Genomic DNA, 13906 nt, shown 5'->3' on the forward strand with positions numbered 1-13906 from the left:
AGCCAGAGTACTTTTTGAATTCTAGCCCGATCAACCCTTCCAGGCTTAGGGAACGGTAGGCTTCAAACAGTAGTGCTCTTACCAAAACTGACTTCTCACAATGGGCTTTCTCTTCTTGTCTCACTGTTTTCCTTATCTTGCCTTTTTCTACACTTTCTTTTGCCCTAAATGCTCTAGTCCTTTACCTCTGCATCTTCACTTATATTCAAGACCCAACTGAGATGTTTTTGACTTTTGAGAACATGCAGTCAGAAATTTGACCTCTAAATTCACGTAGCCCTTGATCTATGCTTCTCTTTTGGCACCTGTGACGAATGATCAGGGTTTTCTACACACAGTCTTTCTCATGTACCTGGATCGTGTATACTCAATTCCTGGAATATAACAGGCACTGGAGAAATGACTGAATGAACAAAAAGACAAATATCAATTCTCCCTCTCTCAGGTCATTACTACCCTTCCTGCGTGCCACAGAAATGTCTTCACCTATTTGATGGCGTTTTTGCAAGAACTGCTGAAAAATTCAGCAAAAAACCATTTGGATGATAATATTCTAGGTAAGCCAAGGATGTGTGGAAAGCACTCTGCAAACTGATTCATTACAAGAAGTGTGGTTGAGGAAGGTCCCAAGTCCACTGCAGTGGAACTAAAACCTCAAGCTCTGGGCAAAGTTTACCCTCAGATAGTTAAAGCAGAAACTATTGCTATGGGGGCACCCCTCCCCACTCTTTAGAACACGAGAATAAGTAGTACTTCTGCTGAATTCTGTGTTTTCTGTGTTTTTCATGCAGCCAGCATATTTGGTAGCCTGCTGCTTCGAAACCCAGCTGGTCACCAAAAGCTTGAAATGGCAGAAAAGAAGAAGGCTCAAGAATTTGTTCACCAGTTCCTCACTCACCCTGAGCCTCTCTCTCTCCTCTCCTATTCTGCCTGAGACAGCCAGTTACCAGCCCCACCTGTTTCAGCTCCAGAGCTGCCCTAAGAGGATATGAGCCCACAGGGAAGCCTGAGTGGCAGCCGCCTGTTTCTTGAGCCCAGACCGCCCTCTCCACCATGACCATCACACTCAGTGCTGCTGCGAAGAGTGAAGACATTGTGAAAACATTGAGGGGAAATCCACCAGAGTAAAACTGACATGCAGCGTTCAACTTTAGTTTTTTAACAGATTTTTTTTTTTAACGTTTAAACAGCCATACTCCTTGTGCTCAACCTGCTTCCAAGACGTACAGTGCCTTCCCTGTAGCTTGAGCCGAGCTCCCCACAATCAGATATTTGAACAGACTTTGGAGTCCTGAAGGATGAATGAGGATGCAAATACAAAGAATGTAAATGGAAGCTGCTGGATAAACAGGCCACACAGCCTCTCCAGGTGCTTTCAGCGCTCTGTCCAAGGACATGTGTATACACATATGCAAACCCTGCCCCGCTTCCCACTCATAAATATGGCTCAACAACTCTGGAACTGGCCACTTAGCCTCCAAGGGCAATACAGTGGCTTGAAAATAAAAATGCTGAAGAAACTGGGTGTTCTGGTGAAACAAGTGGAGTTTACCAGGCCAACAAATCCTCCCAACTGTATATAATGCATTCCCTCTTGTGTAATATATTTTAATGATAAATGTATTTTTAACAGTGGTTGCTTGCTTTTATCTTATTAGAGATGGCAGGTCTCAGCAGCTGGACATTTGTGGCTTAAGCACTGGGGACAGCTGGTCAGGGGCCAGACAGATATTTGCCTGGTAGTCTGGTGATAACAACCACTATTTACATTTTTCAAGGAAGAGCTAGTACAGGCCTGGCCCAACCCCTTGACCCCTGATCTAATTTCTGAGAGTTGTCCCACTCTGAATATTCTAAGAGAAGTAGCTTATAGGGAAGACGGTTGTGGCTGATAAGAAGTTCTGACAGCTAGATCTAACAGGCATTTATAAGTCTGGAGCAGAATGAAAGCACGTTCAAAATAGTTTCTTGGAACACCACCACTCCTTGGCAGTGTAGTGATTTAGATACAAGCAGGCTGTATGACAATATGAACGGTTAAAGAAAGGGAATGGCCAGTAGGTGGCGTTACCTGGCCCGGGTGCGTGTCCGGAGGAAGCCGGCAGTCCTCTGGAGGGGAAAAACTTGGGAGACACGGCCTGGGCAGGCGAGTGACGAGGGAGTTGGGCGTCTTAAAAGAGCCTGTGAGAGGGGAAAGAGGCGGCGGCGCCCTCTAGCCAGGCTTGGAATACTCTCCATTTCTGCCGTTTGGGTCCAGGATTCCTTTCTGGAGCCCTCCTGGCCTACTAACTTTGTTGGGTGAGGAGGGGAAGCTGGAGCTACAGGAGAAACGCGGGAATGCCACAGCTTTCCAGGTTTCCCCCTTTCGGTCCTGGCCGGAATTCAGCGGCTAACTGTGGTCCTTCCCGTCGTGCTTGCGGCTGCCAAGGGGACGGCAGCGCAAGCCCCGCTGAGGCGACTTTGGGTTAGTGATTAGCGGGTCTGACCCATCTTCCTCGCGTCTGGCGCCTCTAGAGCGGAACTCTGAACCCCCGCAAGCAGAATACGAGGCAGGTTCTTCACCGCGCGGGCGGAATTCGCCGCCCAGCGAAGTCTCCGCGGTGCCCGCCCCGCCTCGCCCCTTTCGCGCTCGCCAATTGGAGGCTCGAGCTCAGACCCCGCACTGACTAAACCAACCAGAAGCTTCAATGGGAGGTGGAGCCCGTATCTTCTCTTTCCTCCGGAAAGCGGAAGCGGAAGTGACGTTCGGGGAAGGTGGGGGCAATCATGGTGCCGCTGGGGAGGGGAGAAGCTGCTGCCGCCGCCGCCGTTGCCGGGAGCCGCGGAGGTAAAAGGCGAAACTAGACGCGGCCTGGGCTGGGGACTTCCCGGGAGGCACGGGACTTAGGCTTCCTCCTGAAGCATTTTCCAGTAGGAACCCCAGACCGGTTACCATAGGGACCCCACCCCTCCTCCGTTTCCATGGGGATGAGTATCCAGCCCCCCTCCCCTGTTTCCATGGAGATCCGGACCCTGCCCCTCTTCTCCCGGCCTGGAGCCCCCCAGCCTGACTTCGGGTTTTTTCGTGTAGCCCTTGACGGGGGACTATCCCAGACAGGTTCCTTTTCCCAGTCTCCTCTTGAGGGTGCTCCGTTTGTACTTCTTGTTTGCCACCCTCAAAGCTCCTGGTCTGGTTTGTTCCGGACAGTTGGTCTCCGCGTTGCCGCCTGTGGTGCTGGGGCAGCCCAGTGGGGCCCCCAGTGCTCTTATCTCTCCTCTCAGATGCAGCGAAATGTGCATCCACCGGGTTGCGTAAGCCAGAGCAAGGGGTCGGGCCGGTTCCTCCCGGATCAGATCCCCTGGCCTGTCTCTGGTAACTACCACTGTGTCTAGCCGCCCTACCGAGTAAAGGTTCACTTTCTGATCCGAAACAGAAGAGAAAGATAAAGTGCAAAGCCAGACTGAAAATTAAAAGTGATGTACTAATTATTTGTAAATTCTCTATTCTGTCTGCCAAACCCGCGTTTGTGGAACCGGTGTGTTTGCAGGTAAAAGAAGAATCACTATTCCAGAACAGGAAAACTTCAAGTTTGATATTTTCCCCAAGAGAGTATATATCCTTCCAAGAGGGTATATCTGCAAGTCTTTCATTAACTGACATCTCCTGAACTCCTCATGCCTAGGGACTAAAATAAGACTCATCATTCCCTCATTTCAGAGAGCACCCTATAAAACTTAGCTTCTTGTGAACACCAGATTGTTTTAGGAGATTAATAGATAAAGTGTTCTTCATTAGATATACCTGATTAGAGGTCAGCTCCACTACCCAGAACGGAGAAGGCAATGGCACCCCACTCCAGTACTCTTGTCTGGAAAATCCCATGGATGGAGAAGCCTGGTAGGCTGCAGTCCATGGGGTCGCTGAGGGTCGGACAGGACTGAGCGACTTCACTTTCACTTTTCACTTGCCTACATTGGAGAAGGAAATGGCAACCCACTCCAGTGTTCTTGCCTGGAGAATCCCAGGGACGGGGGAGCCTGATGGGCTGCCGTCTATGGGGTTGCAGAGTCAGACACGACTGAAGTGACTTAGCCACTAGCCAGAAACTGAAACATCTGTTTTGGGATGGAGAGAACAGATTCACCCTTGATTCCTCTGCTGTGGTCAGACATTGCGTTTTAGCATATATTATGTCTTTTACTCCGCATAACAGTTTTGTGAGAACAGGAATTACCAGTCCCACCCTACATAAGTGAAAAGTAAGGCACAGAAAGTTACCCAGGCAGTAAGTAGGAAAGCCAGGATTTGTGGCTAGGTGACCCTACCTTCAAAACCCTGCTTCTTCCACCATAAACTTACTGCCTCACTGTTTCATTTGGAGCTTCCTTTCTTTAAGATTTATAACAATCCAGCCCTGAAACAGTTTGTCCCTGTTTCCCCTAAAGTATTTTGACTCACCTTCACAGTGTTTGGCAGTAAGGCACATTTGGAAAGTCTTATGAGCTGCTACTTATTACTTCCATTTAAAATTTTTATTTTATTTATTTATTTAAAATTTCTTTGGCCGCACTAAGTGGCTTGTAGGATCTTAGTTCTCAGACCACAGATTGAACCTGGGCGCTCTGCAGTCCTAACCACTGGGAATTCCCATTACTTCCATTTTTTTAAAAAAGGCATTGTTTTTCCTTCAAAATGACTTGATAGTTTTCAACTTAAAGAAGAAATTCCCAAAGAAGATGTTTTTCATTACTCTGGCCTGCTCTTATATGGAGAGGAAAAAGTCTTGTGACTGCTGTGGAGGTGAGGTCCCTGGGTCCTGTGGTTTATGACTTTGACTCTGGCTTTGTTCTCTTGTAGACAGGTCACTGCCTTTCCATTTCTCACAATTGGGCTGAGCACAACTGAACCATGGGGGACCACAGTCCAGACGACAGCATCAGCTACTTTGAGGTAGAGGAAGATGAGCTGACCCCTGATGACAAGATGCTCAGGTTTGTGGATAAGAACGGACTGGTGCCTTCCTCATCTGGAACCGTTTACGATAGGACGACTGTTCTTATCGAGCAGGACCCTGGCACTTTGGAGGATGAAGATGACGATGGACAGTGCGGAGAACACTTGCCTTTTCTAGTAGGGGGTGAAGAGGGCTTTCATCTAATAGATCATGAAGCAATGTCCCAGGGTTACGTGCAACACATTATCTCACCAGATCAGATCCATTTAACAATAAACCCTGGTTCCACGCCCATGCCAAGAAATATTGAAGGTGCAACCCTCACTCTACAGTCGGAATGTCCAGAAACAAAACGTAAAGAAGTAAGTAAAGCAGTGGGTGAGGGCCCGGTTTGGCTTTGGGGAGGGCTCTTAAACCACACTAGATGGCAGTTTCAGCCAGGGAGTATCGGAGCCCCTGGAATTAGGCCCTACAGTGGCTTTCCTTAACAGTATATGCTTCATGTTTTGTTGTGACTCTTTTCTGAAACTTTCAGTGTGTATGGCTAGGTTGAAATCTGGGAAAGCTAAATTGCTACTTTTCCAAATTTCCTCCTTAGATCATAAATAAAATAGACATTGCACGGAGGTAAATCCATGTCTCTGATACGGAAATAACTGCGTTGTGTAAAAATGCTTTGTTCTGGAGAAGTGAGTGTTTGCTGAAGTATGCTTTATTAGTGAACACGTAGTGGACAATAAAGGCTAGCTTTCTTTTGTAAGAAACTCGAGCAAGAGGCAGCATATCTAAAAGTTTTCATGCTCATATTTAGCTAGTGCGCATAAGGTAACTCATTATTACAGTGCTTTGAAAACTGTGAAGCTTGATACAAAGTGGTGATAATTAGCAGAGTAAAAGATGTGGTTTAAAGGTAGTGATATACATTTTCCAGGAACGAATTGCAGGTCAGCTCGTAGATCCCTGGTAGTTACGATGCCAGGGACTAACCGTCAGATGTTGCTAAACAGCCGTTGGGTAAATCATTTTGCAAAATGTTTTTCTCTTTTACTGTAATTCCGGTCTTGAAACTGGAGGATTTGATTCGTGGCATATGGTTTTCCTTTGCTAGGCTTAGAATCTCAGAGCTGGAAGGGAGACCTAGTGAGACCATCGTGTCATACCTCCCACCTCATGCAGAAGTCTCTCTGCAGCAGTTCCTCTGGTCTCTGCTTGAATACCTCCAGGGTGATGAGAGCACACTGTTCCACAGTTGAGCTTAATACAGAGTTTGTTGGCCAGCTCTGATTGTTAGAAAGCTTTGGCTTATATGAAGCCAAGAATCTGCCTTCCTGCAGCTGCTGCCCGCTGGTTCTAGATCTTCCTTTCTGAGCAGTGAGCTAAACCGTCCTCCCACAGAGGGCATCCATCAAGGTAGTTAAAGATCGTGGGTTTCTCTACACCTTCTCCGCTGACTTTCGTGTCCCTCTTATGACATCTTCCCCTAGTTTCTCAGCATCCTGGTCACTTTTGAGTGTATGAGTTCCAATTTTCCAGAGTCCTTAAAATTTGTAATTGAACACAGTCTCAGAAGTGTGAGTCAGCTGGCGCCGAATACCATGCGACTCTTATCTCTTCATCTGGACACTCTACTACAATTACTATATGGTCTATATTTTAGTAGCAATGACATCTTACTGTTAGCTGACACTTGAAAATCTCTAGACTGTTGTTTCTTAGCTGGAGATAGTTTTGTCCCCCAGGAGACATTTAGCAATGTCTGAGGACATTTTTGGTTGTCACCTTGGGGAAATGTTACTGGAACCTATTGGGTAGAGTCCAAAGATCCTGTCAAATGTTCTAGTACACAGGAGAGCCCCCTACCAACAAATAATTAATTGTCTGGCCCTAAATGTCAATTAGCTGTATTCCAGTAAAATTTTCCTTACAGGAGAAAACAGGCGTTGGGTTTCCTAGACTACCCCTAGACTAGAACACGGGGAGCTGTAGAAGAGAAGGATGAAAAGATAGCAGACATCCAGACGTGGAAGGCAGTGATAGCATGCAGCGGGTCTGGACTGCGTCCTGGAAGTACACTGAAGGTGTCTGAGCCAAGGAGTGATGTGGTTAGAGCAGCATTTTAGAAACGTTGCTCTGGTAGCCATGGCAGCTTGATTGCCTGGCTAGAAGATGGTTTCAGGTTAGGTTTGGGGTTTCCTTTGAGTCTGATGAAGGTTAACGTGGAAAGAATCCAGAGCTTTTGTTGAAGTAGAAGAGAATGTGGTTTATTATTAAAGTTTGGAGAACGAGTGGTAAATTGAGTTTGATTCAAAGGATTTATCTGTTTTTCTAAGCGTGTGGAGTGTCTTCTCTCTCTCAGCACAGTGGCCACACAGATGACTCACGGAGCTTCAGATCTCAGTAGTGAGTTAAGTAGTTCACGTCCACTGTGATAGGTACTTTGAGGCCTCTTCAGAGTGCTCTATGCAGGCTGGGGAGAAAGCAGCTGACTCTCCTGTCCCCCTTGCCCTCCAAGAATGGTGATTCCATTAACAGGAATCGAGAGGAAGAGGAGAATATTTGGTGGGGAAACTGGTGAACTGGTTGGAGTATATTGAATGTATAGTCCTTGGAGAAAAATAAAGTGAACAAGTTGAGAAGCTGTTTGGAAATGGGGATCTGAAGTCAAGGAAGGGGTTTGGGATCAGAATTGTGGATCCATGAAAGTGCAGTCGTTCAAACTGTGGGCAAATAACCTAAGGGAGAAGAAATAAGACTTGTTCTGAGAATTTAAGGGTTAGAAAGAGAAAGAGGAACCAGAGATCACATAGTCCCAGAGATGGGTGGAACACGATGTTGTGGAAGCTGAGGGAACAGGGATTTAAGAAATATGAATATTTTGTGACCCTGAAGAGGGATCGAGGGGCTGAAGATGAGCCATTAGCTCTGCTGCTTGTGCAATTGATCACCTGTTGGGATCACTGGAGGCTGAGGCCAGATTTCAAATGATGGAGAAATGAGTGGGTGGTGAGGAAACAGGAGGCAGGAAGCATCAAGGTTTCTCTCTCTTTTTTTTAAAAATAGGGTAGTTGGAGGAAGAAAAGTGATGAGGCAGTAGTAAGTAAGGGGATTGGGTCATTTTTTTAGCAGAGGAAATCTGAACATGGCTTAGGGCTTAAACTTTGGGCCATCCTCAGTTAATGATTACTATGTGAGAGTTTTTCAAGAGCAGATGTTTGGGAAACATTTAAGTTAAATTAAGACAGAGATTTGTTTATTAATATGGGATTTCTCAAGAGCTTTTGATAATAACCAAGAAGGAAGGACATGCAGAATTCTACAAATATTTTGAACTTGGGAAACCATTTTTTCAGGTCTTATTTCCATGGTCAGTGTTCTGTGGAACACGTTTTGGGAAACGCTGATCTAGGCAGCAAAGGAGGAGATGGTGGGGAAGGGAGGATTGTGCAACCAGTGATATGAGCTGTCACTCCGTCCTACTTGCAAGCCTGGTTTACCATTCATGTCTTTTGATCCTTGATAATCATGTTGAATAAGACAAGTACCTTGTTCAGTCCACCATGGATTTAGCCCATTGTGCTTTCTTTTCCTCCCACCATGTTTTCCCATTCTATCCATGAGACCTACATGGAAGGTTCTAGAAACTCATTGAAATCATTAGGTGTGGGGTTGTCTAGAGGTTGAGGGAGAAGCCCCAGTGGCTTTCAGTCTTTGAAAATTGTGCTAAATGACCAGACATTCAGTAGACTCGCCTTCCTGGAGCGCCATCATAACTGTAGCTTTTGTTGTAACGGCGATGTTATTTTATTTCTTGGCATTTAAATCCATGTAATTGGTATGAAGAGGCCAGTGTTTATGACTGTCTGATAACACTCTTCATGATTTCTTTACATTCCCCCCACCTCCACCTTAAAAAAAAAAAAAAAACTGACAAAAAACTGTGGTCGGTTTCTGTATCTCTATGCCCAGGTGTTACTCTTAAGAAATGAAATCATTTGATAGCTAGTCGTCTTGGCTTCCTAAGCAGCTTATTTTCTGAGTCAGATTCTGGCTTGATTTTCCTGTTTACCTTAGATTGTTCCATTGTTTGCTATAGTGTGTGGTTGGCTTACCTATTACTTCATTTTTTTCTCCCTTGTGCTTGTTTTGTGCAAAAATAAACCAGCCAGAACCTTGCTACAGATCCTGCCTTTTCCCACAGGGCCACTGGTCATTCCCATCCAAAGTGCACCTGTCTCATTCTTGTACTTGCTACTTGACTGCTGTCTGCCTGTTGACTTGGTATTGTTGTTTAGTTGCTAAGTTGTGTCCAACTCTTTGCGACCCCATGGATGGCAGTGCACCAGGCTTCCCTGTCCTTCCCTATCTCCCAGAGTTTGCTAAGACTTAAGTTAATCGAGTCAATGATTTAGAAGCTCTCAAATCAAGACATTGTCACTCTGACCTGTCAGAATGAGAACCTGTCATTCTCAGGGTCAGCATTCTTAAGAATTGCTCCTTTAATACCTTTTTACTCCAGGTTTCTAAGCAGCTGTGTTTCCTTTCGTCAGTTCATGCAGTCACTGGTCTCCTAAACTTTTTTGCATCTATGCCCTTCCCAAGACCATTTCAGGACTGTCAGGTTGCTTCCTCTGAACCACATCAGTGAATGTGTCTCCCCGCACCCGTGAACTGACCTTGCACTTCTCTCCTGCATGGTTGGCCAAGAAGGGTGAAGAAACCCAGGAATCACATACTAAATATGCTCTTTATGATGCACCCGAGTGTCCCAGAGCATTGATTGGGAGAAAATATATTTTTTCTGCCGAGAAGCACAGCTACAGGGATGCTTAATGAATTGGGTTGCTTGCTATGTTGGTCAGTGATATTCCAAGGGATTTTTTTTTTTTTTTTTTTTTAGTGTGACAAATTTTAAGATATAGAATAAGGGGGAAATTTTGACTCTAGTGTTTCAAAGCCTTTTTGCAACGTGCCCTTTACCTTGGGGACCCAGTTCCAATCTCATTGCTCATTATCAATCCCTAAGGCAGTGTGAGGATCCTCTCAGACAAACCAGGTTGTTGCTGACTCTGCAGAGGGGATCCGCCCACTTTTAGTCTTTGCACACCGTGATTATCTTCCTTTACAGGTTCCCTTGTAAACTCTCACAGAATTGCCCTGCAGAACTAGGACAGAGACAGTTTCTGCTTGAAATGCTAGTGTTGAGGATCTGTTCATTCTTTCCACAAGCTTTTACTTATTGAGTATCATCAGCGTTTGTCAAATATCAGGAAGGACAAAGAAATAATCCCTGCCCTGAGGGACTCTGGGGAGTCTGGAAGGAAGACCGCTGAGGCCGAAGGCGCAGGGTTCGGAAGGGAACCAGGGTTGGAAGCGTTTTCCCTTGCCAGCAGATTGAAGCCAGTTGAGCGCTATCTCCCGCATGCCAGCATGCATGTCACACACTTCTTTTCAGCCATCAGCATTTCCATCACTGAGGCCCACTGGCTTGGAAGAGAGACCAGGGTGACTTTACATTCCAACTGGTTTTCCAGCATAATGCTGCAGGAATAACAGTTCTCAGATTTACATTGTATGTGGGCTGTACCTGTTGAGTATTGCTAATATTTCAATGTAGGACATTGGAGAAAGAATCTGAATGTTCATGTTTTTCTCTTATTTCAATCTAGCTTATTCTTAAAATTGTTTCCTCTGTGATGTGCACAGGGATAAGTTAGACCTAGGTTCCATCTTTGTTCTGGTATATACTGAGTGGCCTTGGGCAAGCTGCTCCATTTCTTCTTTTTTAAAACTGAAATAAAAATATCCTGTCACTTTTCATGAAGGTGAAATAAGATTTATTCATTTATATATGCACAACAGGGGATGCATAAAACGTTCAGGATCGTGCCTGGTGCCTGTTTGGTGAATGTCCTCTCTTCCTTGAAGGCCCACAAGGTTCTTTCTTGTTTCTTTTTTTAAAATTTACTTCTGGCAGCACTCCTCTTTGTTGCTGCTCTCAGGCTTTCTCTGGTTTCGGAGTTGAGAGGGCTCCTCTTTGTTGCAGTGCACGGCTTGTCCTTGTGGTACCTTCTCTTCTTGTGGAGCGTGGGCTCTAGGGCGTGCAGGCTTGAGCAGTTGCGGTTCCCAGGCTCTAGCGTGTGGCCTTAGTGGTTTTGGCACATGGGCTCGGTTGCTCAGCGGCATGTGGGACCTCCCCGGACCAGGGATTGAACCTGTGTCCCCTGCATCTGCGAGTGGAATCTTGTTCACTGTACCACCAGGGAAGTCCCCTACATGGTCTTGAAGGAGGTATGGAAGGGCATATCCTCCTGTTAAAGAAAAGGTTAAACTGTCTTTGTTTGGAACTCTTTGGGAAGCATTTTCTCCTGAAACAGGGTTATAGATTGTGTGTTTAGGTACCCTGGAGCCCAGTCACCCTTGACTTGCTGAACTGTCTTATTAATACGGTTGTGGAACATGACCCACCATTTAGAACCATGTTTTACAAGGAGAACATGTTCGTAGTCCCTCTGCAGGGGCTCTGGGTACAGCCCTTGCCACAGGTAACCTTCCAGACACTCACCCTCCTCCCTTGGACTTCCTGGGCTTCCTGAGAGCAGGCCCCCAAAACTTCCTTCCATGGTGGCCAGTTGGGGTACCAAGCAAAGCTGGGACTCTTTTTAAATATAGTTTTTAACTTTTTACAATTGAGATAAAATTGACATGCAACATAATGATTCCGTATTTGCATATATTACAAAATGATCACCATAATAAGTCTAGTTAACCATTTTTTTTCTCGTGAAGAGAACTTTTAAAATCTACCCTGTCAGCAACTTTCAGATAGACAATACATATCTATTAACTGTAGTTACCATGCTGTGCACTACATCCCCATGACTTACTTATTTCATAAGCTGAGGGCTCTTACAGCTAAAGAATGAGGACTCCTGTTTTGCTGGCAGTGGCAAGAGGGTTAGGTGGCTGGCATCTTTTAAGTGCCTGCTATGTACCAGGCACTGTGTTCAGGATTCTGATAGTTTTGTATTTTCGTAATAATCTGAGGCAAGAATCATACACTGAAGCCCATTAGCTATGAGAAGGGCTGAGACGTGAAGAGCAGCAGGGTGGCACTGGTTCCCTAAAGGTACAGGGTTGAGGCGTGGAGACAGTGTGTGAATTCAGCTCTGTGGTAGGCAGTGCAGAGCTCTTCCATTTCTCCTCCAAGCTCTTTGGTTGCATATGGTGGAGTGGGAGAGAGATCACTGACAGTGTGGGGAGAGAGTTGGTGCTGGGGAGAGGGATGGGAAGGAAGGGGCAGAGCCAGGCTGAGCATTGATTTTTAAGTATGTTCAGATGCTCGGTGTTCAGAATCAGAGACTCCCTTTCCTTACTGACAGTGGCGCTGTTAGTGTGTGTGGGATCTAATTCTGCTGGCCTCATTTCTTTTTCCTCCAGCAGAAACGCAGCTTTTTTTCTCTTCTTGATTTTTTTTTTTTCCTTCCCGTGCACCACATGGGGAGCTTAGTTCCCTGACGAGGGATTGAACCTGCCGCCCTTGCAGTGGCATCTTAACCACTGGACACTAGGGGAGTCCCACTTCTGAATTTCTTTTGAAGCTGTTGTCTCCTAGAATTCCAGTGTTTAATTTTCTTATTTTTGCTTATCTCATTTCACCTTTCCTTCTCTGCTTCTATTAACTTACAAGGGCAGTCACCTTTGTTAATTATTTCTCTATTCTAGAACTACTCAGAACACTTTATAAATCAACATCTGAAAACTTTTATGCCTCCTGCCCTTTATGAAACATTAGACCCCATCCTCAGTGATCCCAGCCTGTGCCGTACCTGAGCTCCCTAGCTGCCTAATCAGCAGCTGTGTAAGTGATGTAGTACTTAAGCTCTTTTGGAGAAACGTGTTTTCCGATGGAATCTTTGGTGACGTGTTCACATTATAGGTACTCCAGTTAATTTCTTAAAAAAAATTTTTTTTTAATTTTAAAAATTACTTGTTTATTTTTGGCTGCACTGGGTCGTCTTTGCTGTACGCGGGCTTTTCTCTAGTTGCGGAGAGTGGGGGCTCCTCTTTAGTTGCGGTGCCCAGGCTTCTCACTGCAGGGGCTCCTCTTGTGAAGCACGGGTTCTAGGCGCTCGGGCTTAGTTGCTCTGCCGAATGTGGAACCTTCCCAGACCAGCAGCGATTGAACCTGTGTCCCCTGCATTGGCAGGCAGATTCTTATCCACTGCACCACCAGGGGGTCCCCTACTCTGGTTAATTTCAACAGGCCAATTAATTATGTGTCCCTCAAGTTCTTTAAATTCAGGTTGGGCATCACCTCCTTTGAGAAGTTGTTCTTAGTCATCCCCAAGCTTGAGTTTTTCTTCAGTCAGTTCAGTCGCTCAGTCGTGCCTGACTCTTGGCGACCCCATGGAGTGCAGCACGCCAGGCTTCTCTGTCCATCACCAACTCCCGGAGCTTGTTCAAATTCATGTCCATCTAGTTGGTGATGCCATCCAGCCACCTCATCCTCTGTTGTCCCCTGCTCCTCCTGCCTCCTGAGTTTTTCTTAGTCTTTTTCTCTATATTTCCCTATATTCTAACATCTGTACATTTCCTCATACCCTATTGTTCTTGTCCGTTTGGATCTCTTCTCGACTTTGAGCTTCTAGAGAGCAGGAGCCATTTTTTCTGTATTCCTATCTCCTGGGACAATATAATCCCTGGAACAGAACTTTTTTTGAATGCGTACATGCGTGATAAACTTTAATTGTATTTAAATGTACCAAATGTTGCAATACCTCTGCTGAGTAAGGAGGTTTTTTGCAACTTCCTGCTCTGATCCAGTTTGTGGTGGTTTGTTTTCCCTTCTTCTGATATTTGATGCTGTTTAAAAACGATTCTGAAAGACAGTATTGGCACTTGCGTTTCCTGCCTTCTTCCAGACAGGGTGAGATCACACATGTATTCAGTGTAGTATTGGGGAGCACTTGCTT

The 13906-nt window shown here is 45.6% G+C and overlaps 2 protein-coding genes across 2 annotated transcripts in view; both read left to right on the forward strand.

The window, feature by feature from the left end:
* INPP5B (inositol polyphosphate-5-phosphatase B) overlaps positions 1-1578 on the forward strand; it is a 51598-nt gene extending 50020 nt beyond the window's left edge. The window contains 2 exon segments of the mRNA XM_068966747.1: positions 446-557; positions 792-1578. Of these exon segments, the coding sequence (XP_068822848.1) occupies positions 446-557; positions 792-934 (255 nt within the window). The 3' untranslated portion in view covers positions 935-1578.
* A 3310-nt stretch (positions 1579-4888) lies between these two features.
* MTF1 (metal regulatory transcription factor 1) overlaps positions 4889-13906 on the forward strand; it is a 38578-nt gene continuing 29560 nt past the window's right edge. The window contains exon 1 of the mRNA XM_068965983.1: positions 4889-5296. Coding sequence (XP_068822084.1) covers positions 4889-5296 — 408 coding nt within the window. The remainder of the gene's footprint in view (positions 5297-13906) is intronic.

Source organism: Capricornis sumatraensis, chromosome 2 (genome assembly GCF_032405125.1).
Source record: "Capricornis sumatraensis isolate serow.1 chromosome 2, serow.2, whole genome shotgun sequence".
Taxonomy (NCBI): domain Eukaryota; kingdom Metazoa; phylum Chordata; class Mammalia; order Artiodactyla; family Bovidae; genus Capricornis; species Capricornis sumatraensis.